The sequence below is a fragment of the Heptranchias perlo genome, chromosome 2 (genome assembly GCF_035084215.1).
Source record: "Heptranchias perlo isolate sHepPer1 chromosome 2, sHepPer1.hap1, whole genome shotgun sequence".
NCBI classification, from domain to species: domain Eukaryota; kingdom Metazoa; phylum Chordata; class Chondrichthyes; order Hexanchiformes; family Hexanchidae; genus Heptranchias; species Heptranchias perlo.
Genome location: NC_090326.1, coordinates 10,314,802 through 10,338,465, shown reverse-complemented (window position 1 = coordinate 10,338,465; position 23,664 = coordinate 10,314,802). Strand labels below are relative to the sequence as shown.

The window sequence follows — 23,664 nt, the reverse complement described above, 5'->3', positions numbered from 1 at the left end:
TTCAGAAAATTCTATTTATTTTCCAGGAACTAATCAAAAAGCACTTACTTCCTCGCCTCTGAGTCGAACTCTTACAAACTTATTTCCAAAAGCTTTGAGTGGAGACAAGCATCCCTTTTCCACTCTCACACCCCAGCACCTCCCTTTTACAACAGAATAACCATCAACTCACTATGAACAACATCTTAACTTAACTGGACAGAAACTTAACTGGACCAGCCATATAAATACTGTGGCTACGAGAGCAGGTCAGAGGCTGGGTATTCTGCGGCGAGTGACTCACCTCCTGACTCCCCAAAGCCTTTCCACCATCTACAAGGCACAAGTCAGGAGTGTGATGGAATACTCTCCACTTGCCTGGATGAGTGCAGCTCCAACAACACTCAAGAAGCTCGACACCATCCAGGACAAAGCAGCCCGCTTGATTGGCACCCCATCCACCACCCTAAACATTCACTCCCTTCACCACCGGCGCAATGTGGCTGCAGTGTATACCATCCACAGGATGCACTGCAGCAACTCGCCGAGGCTTCTTCGACAGCACCTCCCAAACCCGTGACCTCTACCACCTAGAAGGACAAGAGCAGCAGGTACATGGGGACAACACCACCTGCACGTTCCCCTCCAAGTCACACACCATCTTGGAAATATATTGCCGTTCCTTCATTGTCACTGGGTCAAAATCCTGGAACTCCCTTCCTAACAGCACTGTGGGAGAACCTTCACCACACGGACTGCAGCGGTTCAAGAAGGCGGCTCACCACCACCTTCTCAAGGGCAATTGGGGATGGGCAATAAATGCTGGCCTCGCCAGCGATGCCCACATCCCATGAACGAATAAAAAAAAAATCTGCCGTATTAATTACTTTTCCCTCATAGACCCATTATTTCAAAACAAATAGATATGTATTTTTTACCCTTTTTCACAAACAGAGTAGGAAATTTGTGTAATTCAGAAGTGCTCCCTCCCAACTCGATAAGAGTCTCAGGAATGCCTGAGATAGGATTGTCCCGGTCGGAAGTGGTTTTGGTTCTGAGTTGAGGAACCAGGTGCCTATTTTCTGATTCCAAAACTGTGGGATTGCTCTTCACAAATAAGAAAAACACGGAAGAGTACTTTAATTTAAAGGAATTCTCCTCATCCGGAATATTTTGCTCCTCTGAGATACTTTTCTGGTTGTGAGATTTCACAATTGTTGCAAATTATTCACAAGCAAAATCTTTTTCTTAAAATATACAAACTGATAGATAAACTAGTTTGATGAAGCTAATTACCTGTGTAGTAAGACAGTGCAGTTCTTGCCATGACAAACAACATGCTGATCCTCGGGTAATTCTTCCACCTGTGACACTATGACGCTCCCTGTGGATCCCTCAGTAATAGTAAGATCGGAGTCTGTGATTTCAAACCTGGTGTCCTCGACCGCTTCACTGCTTTCATCGACTTTTACGTCTTTTCTTTTTGTTTCTTCATTTACTTCACCTGTTAGACCCTCCTTATCTCCTTCTGGCTCAGGTTCAGTCATTAATTCTTTGTCGACTTTTTCATCATCCTCCTTTTCTCCTTGCACTTTCACCGGGGTCCTGTCATTTTCGACTTTTTCGTGCGTAACATTGTCGTTTTCTGTCCTCTCATCATTTTTCCTATTGATCATTGATTGATTCTTCAGAGTGGTAACACTCTCCTCGAGCTTTATTTCACTTGGCTCCTCTGCAGCTCCATCTTCTTCCTCTTTTTCATCGCTGGCACAAATGTCTAAAACGGCATCAGCAAACTCTGGGGCAAGAGCTGAGGTGGTGCCCTCTGCCAATCTGGAAGGCTGAGGTTCAAAGGCTCCATCATCTTCTTCAAATGCCTTTCCTTTTAATTTCGTTCCATTTTTGTCCTCTGTTAGGTCTTTGGCATCGTTCTGAACCACAAATGTACTTGAGTTGTTAGCATTTTCTCCACTTAAGTTCTGGATCTTTTTATCAGAGGAAATGAGCAGATTCTTCTGAACTGACCCTACTGGGAAAACAAAGAGGAAAAACTAAAAAACATTTATATATTTCTGTAGCAGGCGTCTGCGGCTAGTTAGACTTGCCCCTGCAGCCTTCAGCTCAAAAGAATTTTTCCCACTAAGTTGCTGAAAGTGCGAGCTGATAACGTCACAGTGAGGGAAACAGGGCATCTGGGACCTGAGTGAACAGGGCAAGCAACTGGGTATCTCCTTAACCAATCAGATTGAAGGATTGAGAAATAAACCCAGGAAGGACAGAAAAGGAGGGTGGAGGGACACGATAGGCTGGATGCTGAGTGGATGTTACCCCTCATGGGGAATCTAAAACTAGGGGGCAGAGTCTCAGAATAAGGGGTCGCCCGTTTAAGACGGAAATGAGGAGGAATTTCTTCTCCCAGAGGGTTGTGAATCTTTGGAATTCTTTACCCCAAAAAGCTGTGGAGGCTGAGTCATTGAACACATTCAAGGCTGAGTTAGACAAATTTTTGATCAGCAAAGGAGTCAAAGGATATGGGGAAAAGGCGGGAAAGTGGAGTTGAGGTAAAAATCAGATCAGCCATGATCTCATTAAATGGCGGAGCAGGCTCGAGGGGCCAAATGGCCTACTCCTGCTCCTATCTCTTATGGTCTAATTAAAGGGGGTGTATTGAATGTCAAATCAGGTACAGAGAGAGAAACAAAGAGACGAAAAGATTGGATTAAGAGAGAAAGGAAAAAAGAGACAGAAAGGAAAAGAAAGAAAAAACATTTTTAAATTTAAAATTTGACATTTTAAAAATCTCCCTGAACAATTCAAAACCGGAAGGAATGAGACTCCACACTTGTAATAGTTAATTTCCAGTGCCAAAGAGGTTGATTGGCAGTAATTAACACATATCATAGTGTTAAAAGGGTACTTACGCTTGTAATGACTAGACTTAACTTTCTGTGGTGAGTTTAATGGGCAATTAATGGGCAAATACAGTAAGTTTGGAAAAAGAAACAGGGAGGCTAAGGGTGAGACGCCATTTTTGTGAAGCTAATGGCAGAGTGGCGTAAATTGGACAGCAACTTTTGGACATTCATATTTAACCGCGCGTCTGCTCCTCACCTGAAGTTGCTGTACCATTTCCACATAAATGATGGCGAGGGCTATTAGTCTCACTGTTATTTTGACAGCAAATTCTGGCCCAATATTTATTGTGTGTACTGCACTGTATTAACAATATATTTTTGCATACCTGTAGAATCTGGAGGTTTCGTCTTCTGATGGGACTTGATTTCTTTAATATTTAAATTTTGCTTCCCTTTTACATCATTGGATCTTTGCTCCTTCACCTGAACAACAATGAGAAGGAATTAAGTTTCCTTCAAATTGACAACCAGTAGTACATGCAGAGAGATGCATAAACCTGAACACTCTACAGAAGACCTCAACATTGCTAGATTCCCAAGCTTTCTTACTGCCTCAAAACACATTTTAATCCATTTTAACCACTTAAATGGGCAAAGATAAACCTGTAATTCTTAGATTAGAAAAATGATGATAGGCTCCCATGAATGATTCAGATGACTCGAATGGAAATCATAGTGCAACCACATAATTCATTTTCCTTGTACTATTTTTGCATGAATTTTGTACTCATCAAGTTGGGAGGTGCTAGAGCTGCAGAATGTAACTTGGTCCCATTTTGGGCACTCAATGTCAGCATCGTGTACTCCAGGTGTGGTAATAGAATGGTTAGATGCAGGGTAACAATTCCTCTGCCCCCAACAATGTCCCTCCAACCCAACTTCAGAAAAGCATCTACTAATGCACTATCCAACATTTTTCCATTTCCCACATCAACGACTCTGTGCTTAAATGTAGGGTAATGCATATAGGAACAGGTAACGCGGGACATGCTCCTATCCCTCTGTTTACATCACTGGCATAAATCAGTAAAATAGCATCAGCAAATTCTGGGGCAATTGCTGAGGCGCCAATTTTAGCTAGGCTGGTGGGGCCGTAGTGTTGGGCTAAAATAAATCCCACAAAGTTATAAGTGCCTCTCCTTAAAAGGGCAATGCCACTAGAATTCAGAGTGAACACAATTTAAATAATGAAAGTAACCAATTTACAAAATTAAACCAAGATGTTAAAATTGGGACAAATCATGACAAAATTCATTTGCATGAAAAGGTGTCCACTGGTAGATGCTGAAAAGGAAAATAATTTAAGAGGGACCAGGAATTATAAACAAGCGTAGATTAACTTTCTCAAGAGATCAGACAGTACACTCGGCCAGGCAGTACACTCTGCCCGTCGGCCCCCTGCCGGGTGAGCTAAGCTTTGTGCCGGGAGCACAAAAGATAAAAATTTACCCCAAAAAGATTAACAAACGATATTCAATTTTATATGTTCGGAGGAAAAGCAGGACTTGGAGAGCAGTCCTGGGGAAGAAGATAAGATATCGCAGAAATTAAATTTAAGCATTGTAAGTGTCTAAAGTGGCTAAAACGACCCATGCCTAAAGTAAGGAATGCTATGAAGTGTGCCTTCACTAGAAATAAAATGTTGGAAGCATATGTGGATGATTGGAAGTATATGTAGCAGAAGGAAAATTTGATGTTAGAACAGTTTCGCAGCTGTCGTTTTGGACTGGCCTAACGTGGCCTCACCAAACGCGAGCTGTAACGTCAGTTAAATATTATTAAACATCCAAATGAACCGCAATCGCAATATTCTGTCTGCTTAGCAGAGGATTGAGCTGGATGCTCCCTTTGTCCATTATAAGGGGAACATCTCGAGCAATGGAGTTTATAAAAGTCTTTCTATAGTCTTTCTTTGTTTTCAAGTTTAGTTTCAGCAGAGGCTTTTGGTGTTTTTATGAAAAAAATTACTTTTTAAAAAGTTTTTGGGGCGAATTTCTTTCTTTCTCTTAGCAGCCTGATTATGTGGAACCTAAACTAGTTGGATATTGTATGTTAATTGCCTAGAAAGCCGACTGTAATGGCTCTTTCAGAAGACTGACAAAACAGGAAGAGTTGAACAACGGGGAGATAAAAAAAGTTCTTAAATTAAAAGTTTGAATTGATGTTCAGGATGCTATAAGGCATCCAAGTCGAGTCCCTGGCAGTGGGCAAGGCAAGTTCAAATTAATGGTGGGGGTTAGTTTATAAATGCCCCATTCACAGTATTTCATGCTTCATGTGGTAGGAGGTGAAAGAAGACAAGCCAGGCACTCCTGTTCAGACTGGCCCCACAAGGAAAGTCCAAAAAAGTCAAAAAAAAAGTCATACCTTTTTGGGACCTCTCTGGCCCTGGCACCTCCCACATTTTAACCTGGTGGGGAAGCCACAACCGTTTCTGGGCTCAGGCCCACAGTTAAAATAGCAGTCGGGCCCCGATCTAAAGAAGGACCCCGTCGGTTTCTAGTGGGTGTCCCTCTCGCCTGCTCAGAAGAGCAGGTTAAAATTGAAGCCTGAAGGATCGGTGTGGGAGATTGGCAGGTGGGTCCGACAGATGATTTTAACTGCCTTATCACCCAGTTTCTACCAAGCCGGCAGGATTAAAATCGTTCCTTTTGAAAGGGACCGGGAAATAACAGTAGACTTGTCGCTTTCAAGACACTGTGAAGGGGCAATTAAAAAAACAAATAGAATATAGCCAGAACGGTGAAGTATAAGTTTTCAGAGGTTATGCTGAGGCTCAGCTGGTCAGACCCCACTTGGAATACTGTGTACAATTCTTGTTACCATATCTCAGAAGGCATATTCACACATAGGAAAGGGCGCAGAGAAGAGTATCAGGAATGATCCCAAGCATGAAGGGAATGAGTTATGAAGAAAAAATTAGGCAAATGTGAGCTCGGCAGTCTAAAGAGAACATAGTTAAGGGTTGAGTCATCATTAAAGTACATAATGTATTAAGTGGCATAGATAAACTGAACCCACTGTATTACTTTAAGGTCAGTAGACCAAAAGATGCTAAAATAGATGCAAGTAAAAAATCTTTATTCAAGGTGATAAACATTTGAATGATCTACCAGGTAAGATAGTAGAATCGAAACATTAGGGAAGGCCGGGTGAGTTGAGATACTAGAGGGATGAATTTGATTGGCAGAATGGCCTATTCTTGTCCTCGACTTTTTCCTATATTCTTATGCTCAGAAAGCATCTGGCTCAAGGTGAATTAGTTATTAATAAGGTACCACAGTGCATCTGGAAAGCAATGGATTACAAGCCAGAGCATGTCCTACTGATGTTGTACAAATCAATGGAGAAGCCAATTCTGGAGTACGGCATGCAGTTTTGTCACCTTCCCCCATATAGAAGCTGTATGTGGATGCGTATTTGGGATATCTGCTCCTTTTTCCATTTTTAGCATGGCCCTTTGATCACTACAATAGCATATTTAAAACAAAATTTAAAAATTGATAGGATTATAAGATTTTAGTTTACCAAATAAAACTCTGAACTAAAAGTATTTTCTGTTTGCATAGATTTCTCAAATTTGAATTACTGTTAATTATTAGAAGTATATAGAAAATTATGACTTTGCCCCATATATGACACTCCAAAGAAAAGATATTAGTTATGAAAGCCAAGGACTTTATCTTCTCTGTGAAAATGCGCACAGACAGTTTTCATAAATGCAAATTTATTTTTGCATTATTCTTTCACTATTAAGGGGGAATTCTGGATCAGTTACTCTGTATATTCTGTAATTTATTCCCTTCTTTGTCCATCTCACTAGGTTCCACTACTGCCATAAGATAGTTGCAGAGTCTGCTCTGAAACCTTTGCTAATTTACCTTTATAGTTAGTTGCCAGGAAGCATTTGTAACTGCACTCAATGTGACTCTTCCAACTCATCCCGCTCATGACCCCCTTCCCCCCACCAATAGATCCTGTAGCCTCTGCCTCATGCCTCTCCACTTGACACAGTTCAGATCAGGATCTAAGATTGAACCTGTGTCCATCATGTTCCATGCCACCGAGCATTGGTAAACGGGCTGGGGCTCTTTCCTCTAGAAAAGAGAGGACTTGAGAGGTGACCTGATAGAGGTCTTTGAAATTGTGAAAGGGTTTGATAGGGTAGATGTAGAGAAGATGTTTCCACTTGTGGGGAAATCCAGAACTAGAGGCCATAAATATAAGATAGTCACTAATAAATCCAATATGGAATTCAGGAGAAACCACCAGAGTGGTTAGAATGTGGAATTCGCTACCACGTGGAGTGGCTGAGGCGAATAGCATAGATACATTTAAGGGGAAGAGAGATAAGTACATGAAGGAGGAAGGAATAGAAGGCTATGTTGATAGGGTGAGATGAAGTAAGTTGCGAGGAGGCTTGTGTGGAACATAAGAACCAGCACAGACCTTTTGGGCCGAATGGCCTGTTTCTGCACTGTAAAATTCTGTGTAATTCTACGTAGTGCTCAGAACTGCTGTGGCATTATTTTTGATTTTTTTTTCTACAAATCACAACGTACCACAATTTTCTGGGATGGCATTTGCCTCATGAAAAGTTTTTACATACAAGCCCGAGATGCACCTGAACTCTCATTAAAAGGACCATGTGTGGCTGAAAATTGCTCATTTGTAATTTTCAGCTTTGTCAATGAGGCAAAACGAACGGAAGCATTTAGGCGTTCTTAGGCTCATGGCACCGTGTTATCAAAAGGGTCTCTCGACTGTTTAGCAGGCTTGACACTTGTCCTCCACCACACTGAGGATGTCAACATTTTCCAAGGAGGACACTATGGCTGCCTACTGGAGTACATCTGTAAGAGCTAAAAGTATAAACCAGAAGCCCAAACATCAATAATTTGACAAATAATAGGCTGCGAAATGTCTTGCACACATGAACAGAAGTTCCATGTTTTTAAAGTAATCTGTCATTGTTTAACATTCATTATCGTGGATTCACTGTGCAGGCATAAATTAATTTTAGCTACTATCAAACCAGCAGTCGGTTACTTACTTTTCTGCACAGAACCTCTTGGGTGAGATTATCCTGTGTTCCTCATTTTGCTTGTTTGCTCTATGATGTTCAGCTTGGCCTCTTATACACACTTTAGAGTCTACTGCACCTTAACGCAAAACACTACCACAACACCATCCAGTTCCTCCAAGGTTAGCAAAGGAGAGTTGCTCAAATATCTGTCTAGCTTGCCGCTCCGCACATGGATATGTTATGGTGACAGTATTCTGGAGGTGTCCCAAGTAACCTAATTACTCGTGGTGCCTGGCAACATTTAGTGGTCCACAAAGCTGGGCAGTGCAATCTTTCTGAATAAGCGTTCTAACTGCAGTAGTACAGAGTACTGATCATAATCCTGGGTATCAACTATCCTTTAGAAACAGGTGTCACATTGCAAACATTGCACTGGCACAACTTCTCTGGAGATCAAGAGCCAAACACCTTTAAAATATTTGATCATACCATAATTACATAACAAATAATTACATCAAGGTCAGATTTACAAAATACATGGCAGGGTAGCTTAATAGTGTTTAATGTGTAAACAATTTTACAACACCAAGTTATAGTCCAGCAATTTTATTTTAAATTCACAAGCTTTCGGAGATTTTCTCCTTCCTCAGGTAAATGTTTGTGAAATCTTGTGAATTTAAAATAAAATTGCTGGACTATAACTTGGTGTTGTAAAATTGTTTACAATTGTCAACCCCAGTCCATCACCGGCATCTCCACATCGTGTTTAATGTGCAAAGAGTTTCCTGCACCATATCAATCATGCAGAGTACTTATGTTTCTACTTTAACTCTAAAACTTCTAATTGCGGTAACCTTCAAGGAATCCCACACTCACCTGACGAAGGAGGAAGCCTCCGAAAGCTTGTGATTTTCAAATAAAACTGTTGGACTATAACCTGGTGTTGTAAGATTCCTTACGCTAATTAATGCACTGAGAGATGAAGCACATTGGAGCTGTTCCTGGCTCAGGGCCACCCTCATTTTTTTTACGGATTTAATTTTAAAGAAGCAATACTACTTAAATTAAAAAGAAATGTCTGCTTGATTTCATTTGTGCATGGGAAATAAAAGGAATGAAATACTTAAAGCTCTCTGACGAGAGTTAAACAGTCGGCTTTGAGGCGCTTTCATTAAACTAAATAGCTCCTCAAAAAATGTTTTGAATTGGAGTAAAATAGTTGCAAAATAATAAAACAAAATTTTGCTTTGTTTTTGTCTCCCTCACCAATTTTCTTCTTTCATCTCACGCTGATTCTGGCTGGGGTATAGTTCTTTCTTTTATTCGTTCATGGGATGTGGGCGTCGCTGGCAAGGCCATCATTCATTGCCCATCCCTAATTGTCCTTGAGAAGGTGGTGGTGAGCCGCCTTCTTGAACTGCTGCAATCCATGTGGTGTAGGTTCTCCCACAGTGCTGTTAGGAAGGGAGTTCCAGGATTTTGACCCAGCGACGATGAAGGAACGGCAATATATTTCCAAGTCGGGATGGTGTGTGACTTGGAGGGGAATGTGCAGGTGGTGTTGTTCCCATGTGTCTGCTGCCCTTGTCCTTCTAGGTGGTAGAGGTTGCGGGGTTTGGGAGGTGCTGTCAAAGAAGCCTTGGTGAGTTGCTGCAGTGCATCCTGTGGATGGTACACACTGCAGCCACGGTGCACCGGTGGTGAAGGGAGTGAATGTTTAGGGTGGTGGAAGGGGTGCCAATCAAGCGGGCTGATTTGTCCTGGATGGTGTCGAGCTTCTTGAGTGTTGTTGGAGCTGCACTCACCCAGACAAGTGGAGAGTATTCCATCACACTCCTGACTTGTGCCTTGTAGATGGTGGAAAGGCTTTGGGGAGTCAGGAGGTGAGTCACTCGCCACAGAATACCCAGCCTCTGACCTGCTTTTGTAGTCACGGTATTTATGTGGCTGGTCCAGTTAAGTTTCTGGTCAATGGTGACCCCCAGGATGTTGATGGTGGGGGATTCGGCGATGGTAATGCCGTTGAATGTCAAGGGGAGGTGGTTAGATTCTCTCTTGTTGGAGATGGTCATTGCCTGGCACTTGTCTGGCGCGAATGTTACTTGCCACTTATCAGCCCAAGCCTGGATGTTGTCCAGGTCTTGCTGCATGCGGGCTCGGACTGCTTCATTATCTGAGGGGTTGCGAATGGAACTGAACACTGTGCAATCATCAGCAAACATACCCATTTCTGACCTTATGATGGAGGGAAGGTCATTGTTGAAGCAGCTGAAGATGGTTGGGCCTAGGACACTGCCCTGAGGAACTCCTGCAGCAATGTCCTGGGGCTGAGATGATTGGCCTCCAACAACCACTACCATCTTCCTTTGTGCCAGGTATGACTCCAGCCACTGGAGAATTTTCCCCCTGATTCCCATTGACTTCAATTTTACTAGGACTCCTTGGTGCGACACTCGGTCAAATGATGCCTTGATGTCAAGGGCAGTCACTCTCACCTCACCTCTGGAATTCAGCTCTTTTGTCCATGTTTGGACCATGGCTGTAATGAGGTCTGGAGCCGAGTGGTCCTGGCGGAACCCAAACTGAGCATCGGTGAGCAGGTTATTGGTGAGTAAGTGCTGCTTGATAGCACTGTCGACGACACCTTCCATCACTTTGCTGATGATTGAGAGTAGACTGATGGGACGGTAATTGGCCGGATTGGATTTGTCCTGCTTTTTGTGGACAGGACATACTTGGGCAATTTTCCACATTGTCGGGTAGATGCCAGTGTTGTAGCTGTACTGGAACAGCTTGGCTAGAGGCGCAGCTAGTTCTGGAGCACAAGTCTTCAGCACTACAGCTGGGATGTTGTCGGGGCCCATAGCCTTTGCTGTATCCAGTGCACTCAGCCGTTTCTTGATATCACGTGGAGTGAATCGAATTGGCCGAAGACTGGCTTCTGTGATGGTGGGGATAGCGGGAGGAGGCCGAGATGGATCATCCACTCCGCACTTCTGGCTGAAGATGGTTGCAAACGCTTCAGCCTTGTCTTTTGCACTCACGTGCTGGACTCCGCTAGCATTGAGAATGAGGATGTTTGCAGAGCCTCCTCCTCCCATTAGTTGTTTAATTATCCACCACCATTCATGACTGGATGTGGCAGGACTGCAGAGCTTTGATCTGATTCGTTGGTTGTGGAATCGCTTAGCTCTGTCTATAGCATGTTGCTTCCGCTGTTTAGCATGCATGTAGTCCTGTGTTGTAGCTTCACCAGGTTGGCACCTCATTTTTAGGCATGTCTGGTGCTGCTCCTGGCATGCTCTTCTACACTTCTCATTGAACCAGGGTTGATCCCCTGGCTTGTTGGTAATGGTAGAGTGAAGAATATGCCGGGCCATGAGGTTACAGATTGTGCTGGAATACAATTCTGCTGCTGCTGATGGCCCACAGCGCCTCATGGATGCTCAGTTTTGAGCTGCTAGATTAGTTCTGAATCTATCCCATTTAGCACAGTGGTAGTGCCACACAACACGTTGGATGGTGTCCTCAGTGCGAAGATGGGACTTCGTCTCCACGAGGACTGTGCGGTGATCACTCCTACCAATACTGTCATGGACAGATGCATTTGCGACAGGTAGATTGGTGAGGACGAGGTCAAGTCAGTTTTTCCCTCGTGTTGGTTCGCTCACCACCTGCTGCAGGCCCAGTCTGGCAGCTATGTCCTTCAGGACTCGGCCAGCTCGGTCAGTAGTGATGCTACCGAGCCACTCTTGGTGATGGACATTGAAGTCCCCCACCCAGAGTACATTCTGTGCCCTTGCTACCCTCAGTGCTTCCTCCAAGTGGTGCTCAACACGGAGGAGGACTGATTCATGAGCTGAGGGAGGACGGTAGGTGGTAATCAGCAGGAGGTTTCCTTGCCCATGTTTGACCTGATGCCATGAGATTTCATGGGGTCCAGAGTCAATGTTGAGGACTCCCAGGGCCACTCCCTCCTGACTGTATATCACTGTACCGCCACCTCTGGTGGGTCTGTCCTGCCAGTGGGACAGGACATACCCAGGGATGGTGATGGAAGTGTCTGGGACGTTGGCTGAAAGGTATGATTCTGTGAGTATGGCTATGTCAGGCTGTTGTTTGACTAGTCTGTGGGACAGCTCTCCCAATTTTGGCACAAGTCCCCAGATGTTAGTGAGGAGGACTTTGCAGGGTCGACTGGGCTTTTTTTGTGTTTGTCGTGTCCGGTGCCTAGTGGTCCGATGCCGGGTTGTCTGTCAGGTTTTATTCTTATGATGACTTTTTGTAGTGAGATTGTACAATTGAGTGGCTTGCTAGGCCATTTCAGAGGGCGATTAAGAATCAACCACATTGCTGTGGGTCTGGAGTCACATATAGGCCAGACCGGGTAAGGACGGCAGGTTTCCTTCCCTAAAGGATATTAGTGAACCAGATGGGTTTTTACGACAATGATAGCTGACACCCCTGGCACTTTGACCAAGTAGTTATCATCCTTCTCAGCAGATGACTTTGATCCACTGGGTAGGGATCAGAAGTGGGAACACTGAATAATTTTCCTTTCCCTTGTCTAGGGTCTTGAATTATTGTGAGAATTCCTGCTCACACCTGTGTTTCAACCCCAGAGTATCAGGAGATAGTAACGGGTGCAACGCTGGGAATGGGAGGGAAGGAGAATGGTAGTGGACACTTGCGGGGAGGCAGGCAGAGTGAAAGCTGCTGGCATGAACTGAGGGAATGGCGGAGGGAGTAAAAGGTGCCACACAGAAACTGAGGAGGAAGGAAGAGATGGGGTGAAAGCTCCCAGTATGAACTTGCAGACGACTTGGAGGTTGAAAGATGTCAGTCGGAAATGGGTGGGGGGTTTGGAACATGCAGGTGAAAAATACCAACTTGAACTGAGGGGGGAGAACAGTGCTAGCAGGACCCAAGGGGAGAGAGACCCAGTAGGCTAAAAATTAATCAGATGAACTAAAGATTGATAAAGAAGAGGTACTAGAAAGGCTGGCTGTTCTTAATATAGATAAATCACTCAGTCTGGATGGGATGCACCCTAGGTTGCTGAGGGAAGTAAGGGTGGAAATTGCGGAGGTACTGGCCATAATCTTCCAATCATCCTTAGATACAGGGGTTGTGCCAGAGGACTGGAGAATTGCAAATGTTACACCCTTGTTCAAAAAAGGGTGTAAGGATAAACCCAGCAACTACAGGCCAGTCAGTTTAACCTTGGTGGTGGAGAAGCTTTTAGAAACAATAGTCCGGGACAAAATTATTAGTCACTTGGACAAGTGTGGATTAATTAAAGGAAAGCCAGCACGGATTTGTTAAAGGCAAATCGTGTTTAACTAACTTGCTTGAGTTTTTTGATGAGGTAACAGAAAGGGTTGATGAGGGCAATGCGGTTGATGTGGTGTAAATGGACTTTCAAAAGGTGTTTGATAAAATGCCACATAATAGGCTTGTCAGCAAAATTGAAGCCCATGGAATAAAAGGGGAAGTGGCAGCATGGACACGAAATTGGCTAAGTGACAGGAAACAGAGAACGGTTGTTTTTCGGACCGGAGGGAGGTGTGCAGTGGTGTTCCCCAGGGGCCGGTGCTGGGACCACTTTTTTTTTATTATATATATTAATGACTTGGACTTGGGTGTACAGGGCACAATTTCAAAATTTGCAGATGACACAAAACTTTGACGTGTCGTAAACAGTGAGGAGGATAGTGATAGACTTCAAGAGGATTATAGACAGGCTGGTGGAATGGGCGGACACGTGGCAGATGAAATTTAATGCAGAGAAGTGTAAAGTGATACATTTTGGCAGGAAGAATGAGGAGAGGCAATATAAACTAAATGGTACAATTCTAAAGGGAGTGCAGGAGAGACCTGGGGGTATATGTGCAGAGCAGGTTGAGAAAGTGGTTAAAAAACATACAGGATCCTGGGCTTTATAAATTCAGGCATGAAGCGCAAAAAGCAAGGAAGTTATGTTGAACCTTTATAAAACACCCATTCAGCCACAGCGGGAGTATTGTGTCCAATTCTGGGCACCGCACTTTAGGAAGGATGTGAAGGCCTTAGAGAGGGTGCAGAAAAGATTTACTAGACTGGTTCCGGGGATGAGGGACTTCAGTTATGTGGAGAGACTGGAGAAGCTGGAGTTGTTCTCCTTCGTGGAGACGGTTAAGATGAGATTTGATGGAGGTGTTCAAAATCATGAAGGGTTTAGATAAAGTAAATAAAGAGAAACTGTTCCCATTGGCGGAAGGGTCGAGAACCAGGGGACACAGGTTTAAGGTGATTGGCAAAAGAAGCAAAGGCGACATGAGGAAAAACTTTTTTACACAGAGAGTAGTTAAGACCTGGAATATACTGGCTGAGGGGATGGTGGAGGCAGATTCAATCGTGGCTTTGAGAAAAGAATTGGATAAGTACTTGAAGGGAAAAAATTTGCAGGGCTATGGGGAAAGAATGGGACTAGCTGGATTGCTCTTACAGCACAGAAGGAGGCCATTCGGCCCATCGAGCCTGTGTCGGCTCGATGGGCCGAATGGCCTCCTTCTGTGCTGTAACCATTCTATAGGCACAGGCGGGAGAGCAGAGTGCTAGCATCATTTGAGGAGAGGAGGGAGAAGAGTGTCAATGGGCAAAGGTTAAAGAGAGAGAGCGCGTCCTTGTTAAGTTAGAATCATAGAAAATTTACGGTACAGTAGGAGGCCATTCGCCCCATCATGTCCGCGCCGGCTGAGAAATGAGCCACCCAGCCTCATCCCACTTTCCCGCATTTGGCCCGTAGCCCTGCAGCTCACGGCTCTTCAGGTGCACATCCAGGTATTTTTTAAATGAGTTGAGGGTTTCTGCCTCTACCGCCCTCTCAGGCAGTGAGTTCCAGACCCCCACCACCCTCTGGGTGAAAAATTTTTTCCTCATTTCCACTCTAATCCTTCTACCAATCACTTTAAATCTATACCCCCTGGTTATTCCGCTAAGGTCCTTCCTATCCACTCTATCTAGGCCCCTCATAATTTTGTACACCTCAATTAAGTTGGTGGGAGATGGTTAGCGAGAAGGAGTACATTTGTAAATTAGGGGCAAGAGATGGTTAGAGGGAAGAAAGTGTCCTTGTAAAGGAGGAGAGTGATTGTTGAGGTCGTCTTAAAGGAAGTTATGGTCCTGTTGGTATGTTGAATATAGATAAAAGCAAATGTCACTTATTTTTCCCACCATTTTTAAGGTTAAAAATCTATTATAAAGTTGATAGTCAAAGTCTGATGTTATGGTGCTCTACTGCTCATTGCAGAAATACCTTACCAAAGGTTTTCATGTATATTATCCTGGGAATGCTACCAAAAGCTTACCTAGGTATCAGGCCTAGTGAAGATAGCCTCAAGGTTACAAGGAGGTAGAACTCACCTAAGAACATAGGAATATAGGCCATTCAGCCCCTCGTGCCTGCTCTGCCATTTGATAAGATCATGGCTGATCTGTGATCTAACTCCATATACCTGCCTTTGGCCCATATCCCTTAATACCTTTGGTTGCCAAAAAGCTATCTATCTCAGATTTAAATTTAGCAATTGAGCTAGTATCAATTGCCGTTTGCGGAAGAGAGTTCCAAACTTCTACCACCCTTTGTGTGTAGAAATGTTTTCTAATCTCACTCCTGAAAGGTCTGGCTCTAATTTTTAGACTGTGCCCCCTACTCCTAGAATCCCCAACCAGTGGAAATAGTTTCTCTCTATTCACCCTATCTGTTCCCCTTCATATCTTATAAACTTCGATCAGATCACCTCTGAACCTTCGAAACTCTAGAGAATACAATCCCAATTTGTGTAATCTCTCCTCGTAACTTAACCCTTGAAACCTATGAGAGTAATTAAAATACAGAAGCCAAGAAACCTACAATAAGAAAGATAATTAATGTCTTCAATTCTACCAGTTTCTCACCGTTCTGTTATCACATACAGTGTCAACGCAACAGTGAATGTATCACATTTGACAATGACCACATATGCTCAGGGAAACCAGGTAATAATGCAAGAGGCAGGCATGCACAGCTGCAAAGTCCCATTGCTGGTATCTTTCCAAGAGGGGAGTTTTTGGTAAAGGAGCAGGATTCACTCTTTGTACTTGTAAGGTTTAAAACGTCAGTAAAAATAATAATAATTTTGGTCTGCTGTTATATGATGGTCACGGTTCGAACTGCTATACTAATAACTGCTGCCACAATTTAAATAATATAGCCAAGAAAGACCACTCCTTTAAACCATGAGACGGATAGTATGGTCCTGGCACTGGCTGCGGGACTGCTGCTTTTACACACCTGTAGCACCAAGAGCTGACCATGTACCATATTGCTCCTGTCTTACACATTATCACTGCTGCCACTTGGTGCCTGATGCACTGGTAGAGCATAGCAGTCAAGGGCAGGTTATTTGTTTGATCAGCTGTAACTATTTCGCACAGAGGGTGGTGAATGTTTGGAATGGATTGTCCAGGGAGACAACCTCAGTTATTTTAAGAGGGCGTTGGACAGGCATCTGGCAAGAAAGTCAAGTGAGGGATTTAGATAGTGAACTGTTGCATTTTTGAATTCTGTGACCTGCCAGATGGATCCAAATGATCTTTTCCAATCATGTATGTTCACATGTTCCATTAAAGGGTTGCTTTTTAAAAATGTATTTGTTCTCATGTTGGATGTGGGCGACACTGGCAAGGCTGCATTTATGACCAATTCCTAGCTGCTCCAAGAGGCTGGTGGTGTGCCTTCTCCTTGAACTGCTGCAGTGCTTGTAGTGATGGTGCTCCCACAATGGTGTCAGGTAGAGAAGTCTAGGATTTTGACCCAGCAACAAAGAAGGAATGGTGATATAGTCAGGATGGGATCTCTGAACTTGCAGGGTAACTTGCAGGTGATAGTGTTCCCATGACATTGCTGCTCTTGTCCTTCTTGGTGGGAGAAGTTGAAGAGGACTGAGTTGCTGTCAAATTAACCTTGGTGAGTTCCTGCACTCCATCCTGTAGATCATACATTCTCAACCATAGTGCACTGGTCCATGGGGTGGACATTGATTCCAGTAGCAGGGGAACTGTCCAAGAGAGATGCTATCTCCTGGATGGTATTGAGCTAGTGAGTGTTGATGTGGTTGCACCCATCCAATGAACAGTGAGTATTCCATCTCATTCTTAACTTGAGCCTTGTAGATGGTGGAGAGGCTTTGAGGAGGCGGAGGTGAGCTGCTCGTTGCAGAGTACCCAGCCTCTCTGCCCTGCTTTTGTAACCTTGGTATTGGTGTTGCTGCTCCAGCTCAGTTTCTGGTCAATGATGACCCCACCAGGATGTTGATAGTGGGGAATTTGGCAACAGTGGTCCCATTTAAGTTCAAGGGAGATGGCTGGACTTTATCTTATTTGAGATGATCATTACCTGACACTTATGTAGCACAAATGTTGCCTGCCAATGTCAGACCAATCCTGGATATTATCAGGTCCTGCTGTAGGCTGACATGGGCTGCTTCATTATCGGAGGAATTGTGAATGGAGCCGAACACTGTGGAATCGTCAGCATAGAGCCTCACTCCTGACCTTATAATGAAGAGAAGGCCGTTGATGAAGCAGCTGAAGATAGTTGGGCCTAGGAAACTGCCCTGAGGAACTCCTGCAGCAGTGTGATGACAGGCCTACAACAACCACCACTATCTTTCTTTGCTACAGGTATGATTCCAGCTATCGGAGGGTTTTCCCTTTAACTTCAGTTTCTCTAGGGCTCATCATAGCCATACTCGGTCGAAAGTTGCCTTGATGTCCAGGACGGCTACTCTTACTGCAGCTCTTGAGTCCATGTCTGGATCAAAGCTGTGATGGGGCCTGGAGTCAAACTGTTCTGGAGGAGCCCAGATGATCAGATTATTGGTGAGTAGGCCTTGCTTGAAGGCACTATTGCTGACTTCTTCGGTCATTTTACTGATGAATGGGAGGAATTGGGTCGTAATTGGCTGGTTGAATTTATCCTGTTTTTTTATGGATGCTGGTCACCTTAAAGCCGCATTCCTACTGATGGGAAAAAACACAGCAAGGCCAAGCAATGGAATGATGCCGCTTCAAGATACAACACTGGAAATCCATCTCGAGAAGGTGATGAGCAGAAGGGGCTGTCCTTTTTGGTGGTGGGTGGTATACTGCTCTGAAGAACGACACGACAATAATGTGGATGGAGGTGACAGAAAGAGTCAATGTAATCTGTCCATCGATTGTGGAAGCAGGAGCAGTACAGGTCTCCAAAGATGTTGTCAAGATGAGTGTAATCACACTTTGGCAAACTTTACAATGTAGCCTTGTAATTCATGCTCGCAGAAATTCACTGTAATCTTGGTACACCATCACAGCACTCTGGTAACTGCTCACCTACTTCCCAAATGCACAGGCATGCCCATTTTTTGCTGTCCATTCTGTTACTGCTACGCTGGTGTGCTTGTCCTGTAGCCCATGAAATGCCATAGGGTGTAACAGAAGCTACCTGCATGTTCAGTGGCTGACATAAGATATGGATTGGACTGAGTGCTTGGGGGTGACATACATCTTTTCGACTTTTCCTTATTCCTAAATATCTCTTTTCTATTTACTTGCAGGAGAAGGCCCCACACAACAGGCACCAGCCACTGCAGACAGGAGGGACACAGCAAACTTAACACACTTGGCCCTCCATGAGGAGAGAAGCCACGTGGGCCTGGAAGCAGCCGAGGGAGTTGGAAAGGGTAAAGTCGGGCGTCTCTGGCCATAACTCTTTCATTATTCTTTGTCCCCCCTATTCACTCACTGATTGAATCAGTGAAACACAGGCACATTTTACGGCTTGAGGCAGCAGAACACATGGAGCAGCTTCTCTGTTGCGGATGTTACACTGCTTTTTTTAGGTGTCTGCTTTATTCTTGACTCTTCACACTCAGAAAGAGATCAAAAACTTCCAGCACTATAGGTGTTCATCAATTACAGAGACAAGCTCCCAAGTTTATTATTTACAATTGATTGTGCAACATGAAAGCTCGTTCAGAAGAACTGAGCAGGCTGGGGCTCTTTTCTCTAGAAAAGAGAAGGCTGAGGGGTGACCTGATAGAGGTCTCTAAAATTATGAAGGAGTTTGTAGAGAAGATGTTTCCACAGTGTTGGGGGGGGGTCCAAAACTAGGGGCGATAATTATAAGATAGTCTCCAATAAATCCAATAGGGAATTCAGGAGAAACTTCTTTACCCAGAGAGTGGTGAGAATGTGGAACTCGCTCCCACAAGGAGTAGTTGAGGTGAATAGTGTGGATGTATTTAAGGGGACGCTCCAACAATGCAAAATTTCTGTCTTTACCGAATGGGCGTTAAGCATCACTTGGATGAAGCACAGAAAGGATGATCTGATGGGGAGAATCTCTCCTTCCATTTACTGCACTAGGGGGTCAGCCTGGACTACGTACTCTAGTCTGAGTGGATTTTGAACCCACAATCTTCTAACTCAGAGACAAGGGTGCTACCAACTACGACAAGCTACATGTACAACAGCAACTTCTGGGAAGATCCATCCTGACCATTCCACAAGGTGCTAATTGAATTTTATTTGGGATCAAGTTTTTGGGTGTCTGCTTTTTTAAAAACTCATTCTCGGGATTTGGGCATTTCTGGCAAGGCTGGCATTCATTGCCCATCCCTAGCTGCCCTGAGAAGGTGGCGATACGATTGAGGGTAGTTAAGAGTCAACTACGTTGGTGTGGGACTGGAGACACATACAGGCCAGGCCGGGTAAGGACTGCAGGTTAAAAACAGAAAATACTGGAAATACTCAGCACGTCAGGCAGCATCTGTGGAGAGAGAAACAGAGTTAATGGGCTTGATTTTAAAACTGAGCCGGGAAGGGGGCGAAGGGGTCAAATTGAGGACTGGAAACCCATTAGTACGGGTTTCCCGGATGTCATTACGATTTTAACTTAAGGACAACTTTTATTTTTGTTGTCGGTTTCCCGTCCGACTGACTGGCCTGATTGACAGGCTGGTCTCAGTCAGATGGGAGAGCAGCCAGGGAGAGGACATCTTCAGGTAAGTCTGCAGGTAAGTCTTTGTTTGTATGGATGTGGGGGGGGGGGGGGAACAGGGGGGCATGGGTGGGCATGGGGGTCGTGAGTCACGGGGGGAGGGATCGTGGGTTAGTCAGGGGGCGGGGGGAGTCGGGATCGGGGGTCAGTCACGGTGGGAGGGAGTCGGGATCGGGGGTCATCGCGGGGGCCTGCGATCGTTGAGGGGGAGGGTCGGGGGTGGGAAGATCGGGGTCGGGGGTCGGAGGGTCGGCTCCCCCGGGCCCAATGAGCTGTGCCTTTCTAGGCACGTACCTGTTAGTCTCGGGCCTTCTCGCCTTCTTTCACGAGGCGTAAACAGAAGGCCCGAGAATCCCAGCCCCCCGGGGTTGAAATGGGGAAGTCGAGAAAAATGGAGGCCCGAAGCGTCCTTGAAAGGGTTTAAGGCCCGACCCATCTCCTGGGAGCGGGTTGGTCGCCCGTCCCGGTGAAAACTGGAAATGGGCGGGTTGGAGGCGGATCTGAAATGGCGGCAATTTTCAATGCCTCCCCGCCCCCAACCCACCCGTTTATCACTTTTAAAATTGAGCCCGATGTTTCAGGCCGATGACTTCAGCCTGAAACGTTAGCTCTGTTTCTCTCTCTCCACAGACGCTGCCTGACCTGCTGAGTATTTCCAGCATGTTCTGTTTTTATTTCAGGTTTCCAGCATCCACAGTATTTTGCTTTCGTTAAGGACGGCAGGTTTCCTTCCCTAAAGGACAACAGTGGACCAGTTGGGTTTTTACAACAATCCGAAAGCTTCATGAACTTCATTGTTATTTTATTTCCGAATTTAAAAAAAAAATGAATTCAGATTCTCAAAACTGCCAGAGTGGGATTTAAATTCACGTTCTTTGGATTATTAGCCCAGGCCTCTGGATTACGAGCCCAGTAACATAACCGCTAAACTATTGAACTTTAACGGTGGAATTATTTGTGCAAATCCCAAGTGTGGAGGAATGCTGCAGTTTCCTCGGAGCAGGAATTTAGCAAACCAGTCATAGTGGAGCTGCAGTTATCACTAACTCTTAACTCTCATGAAAATAAACTGCTCACAGTTTAATTGTGTTAATTGGAAACCTTTAAGGCTTCAAAGAGGCGAGACGAGGAGAATTTTTTTTTTACGCAGCGAGTTGTGATGATCTGGAATGCGCTGCCTGAGAGGGCGGTGGAAGCAGATTTAATAATAACTTTCAAAAGGGAATCGGATAAATACTTGAAGGGGAAAAATTTTACAGAGCTGTGGGGAAAGGGCAGGGGAGTGGGACTAATTGGATAGCTCTTTCAAAGAGCCGGCACTGGCACGATGGGCCGAATGGCCTCCTTCTGTGCTGTAAGATTCTATAAGTCACAGTCTAGAAATGAATGGCAAAGGCTTATTATAACAATATAAAGGTGCCTATCATTGTGGAATAGGTGCTGGCTAAGACCTCCCCTGATAACCTACTTCACAACTCATCTACATATTTTTTTTAAACGTTTTTTTATTTTCCTTAAGAGAAGTGGAGACATCATACATGATCGTATGATACTTACTGGATCATACAATGCACACTGAGCTTGTTGGTATGGCTATGCACACCCTGGAACAATGTGTCATTTGGGACGATTCGATGACAGTGCTAGGAATTGGAGGATATCAAGGATCCCGCTTACATAGAAAAAGGTCCTACAGCATACATGGGGCCGAGAAAACTAGGAAAAGTTGACCAACAAATTCATAAAAGCTGACACGTCCCCAAAAAGTTGGCAGCTCAAAAACAGTCCTAAATGTAGGCCTTAAGGCAGATGAACACAGCACACAAAAAGAGAGTTTACAACAGCGGTGGATTTAGAAAGTACTTAGTTTCGGTGGCCTCCATTACTACCCTGCAATGAATCTGCCCTGATTCCTCGCCTGCCTTCCTAATGATCTGATTGGTTGCTGTTGACGATCTCCATGGGGAGGTGGGGGAACTCACTGGTTAATGGGTTTTACCCAGTAGCTGCAAGCCTGGCTCGGTAGAGATTATGAAGCCCATCGTGTTGTCTGTGCTTTTCTGGACTGCTGCCCACACAACAGCTGAATGCAGAACAGACCCAGAATGTGTGTGACATTACCATCGTTCCTCCAGTGCTCATTCTTCAGTGGGGTTTGTGAAGCATCTGTGAGATGCTGTATGTCTGGTGTATAACCTTGAGCTGAGTCTCATGCATTCTGTTGGAGGTCGTAGTGTGGGTGGGGGCTGCTCCCACACTCCCCCCACCCCCCCCAACCTCCATTCCCCATCTGTAATCTAGTAACCCAGGTCTTGTTCCCAGGCCCCCTTCAGGCTTTTGGTCTTGCCTTTTGATCTGAAGGCAAAAATAGTTCAGAGAATTCTCATGGTAACTACTTGGCTTGCTGCAAGTGAAATATGCAGCTGACAACAAAACGGTTATAGGAAAAGTAGTGTGAAGAAAGAACTGTCCAATACAAATAACCAGGGCTGAACTACTGCAGGGAATAATGCAACGCCCAAAATACAGACCAATAATGCAAAGACAAAATTGAAATTTTATCCAACATGTCCAGCACACCTTTAAAAAGAAGTAAACTTCTAAAGGTCAGATCATCAAATCCCTCCATTTTATATAGACCAATAGCACTAATGGAATAAACAAGTTGGAAAAAAATTGGTGACTTCAGTGTGGGATCAATTTACGTGAGATTACTTCATATTAGTAAATCTAATGATGATCGTCCCCGCTGGTAGCCTAAAAAAACAGACATTTCCCATGTTTCCGAACTTGGTGCTTCACGATGAGTTTTTTATTATTTGTTCATGGGATGTGGGCGTTGCTGGCGAGGCCGGCATTTATTGCCCATCCCTAATTGCCCTTGAGAAGGTGGTGGTGAGCCGCCTTCTTGAACCGCTGCAGTCCGTGTGGTGACCGTTCTCCCACAGTGCTGTTAGGAAGGGAGTTCCAGGATTTTGACCCAGTGACGATGAAGGAACGACGATATATTTCCAAGTCGGGATGGTGTGTGACTTGGAGGGGAACGTGCAGGTGGTGTTGTTCCCATGTACCTGCTGCCCTTGTCCTTCTAGGTGGTAGAGGTCGCGGGTTTGGGAGGTGCTGTCGAAGAAGCCTTGGCGAGTTGCTGCAGTGCATCCTGTGGATGGTACACACTGCAGCCACTGTGCGCCGGTGGTGAAGGGAGTGAATGTTTAGGGTGGTGGATGGGGTGCCAATCAAGCGGGCTGCTTTGTCCTGGATGGTGTCGAGCTTCTTGAGTGTTGTTGGAGCTGCACTCATCCAGGCAAGTGGAGAGTATTCCATCACACTCCTGACTTGTGCCTTGTAGATGGTGGAAAGGCTTTGGGGAGTCAGGAGGTGAGTCACTCGCCGCAGAATACCCAGCCTCTGACCTGCTCTTGTAGTCATAGTGTTTATGTGGCTGGTCCAATTAAATTTCTGGTCAGTGGTGATGGTGGGGGATTCGGCGATGGTAATGCCGTTGAATGTTAAGTGTCACTGAATCGGCCATTAAATCGGTACAAAGGGCTTTAATTTTTAAATATTTCTGAGTCCCAAATTACTTTTGAATCCCTCCGCCTCCCCTAAAAAGATCGTTTTGTCCTATACTTTTTGAAAATGTGCTGCAGCCACCTCCTCACCCCCACACCCCCCCTCCT

General features: G+C 44.8%; 1 protein-coding gene across 5 annotated transcripts in view; it reads right to left on the bottom strand.

Moving 5' to 3' along the window:
- The window catches only part of LOC137335095 (myosin light chain kinase 2, skeletal/cardiac muscle-like), a 341,364-nt gene that overhangs the window by 134,482 nt on the left and 183,218 nt on the right, over positions 1–23,664 (bottom strand). For 4 of the 5 annotated variants that reach the window (XM_068000229.1, XM_068000237.1, XM_068000221.1 and 1 more), the window contains 2 exons: positions 3,221–3,317; positions 1,276–2,008 (listed from right to left, as the gene is read on the bottom strand). In XM_068000229.1, the coding sequence (XP_067856330.1) occupies positions 1,276–2,008; positions 3,221–3,317 (830 nt within the window). The remainder of the gene's footprint in view (positions 1–1,275; positions 2,009–3,220; positions 3,318–23,664) is intronic. The other variant, XM_068000215.1, reaches the window with a different exon arrangement.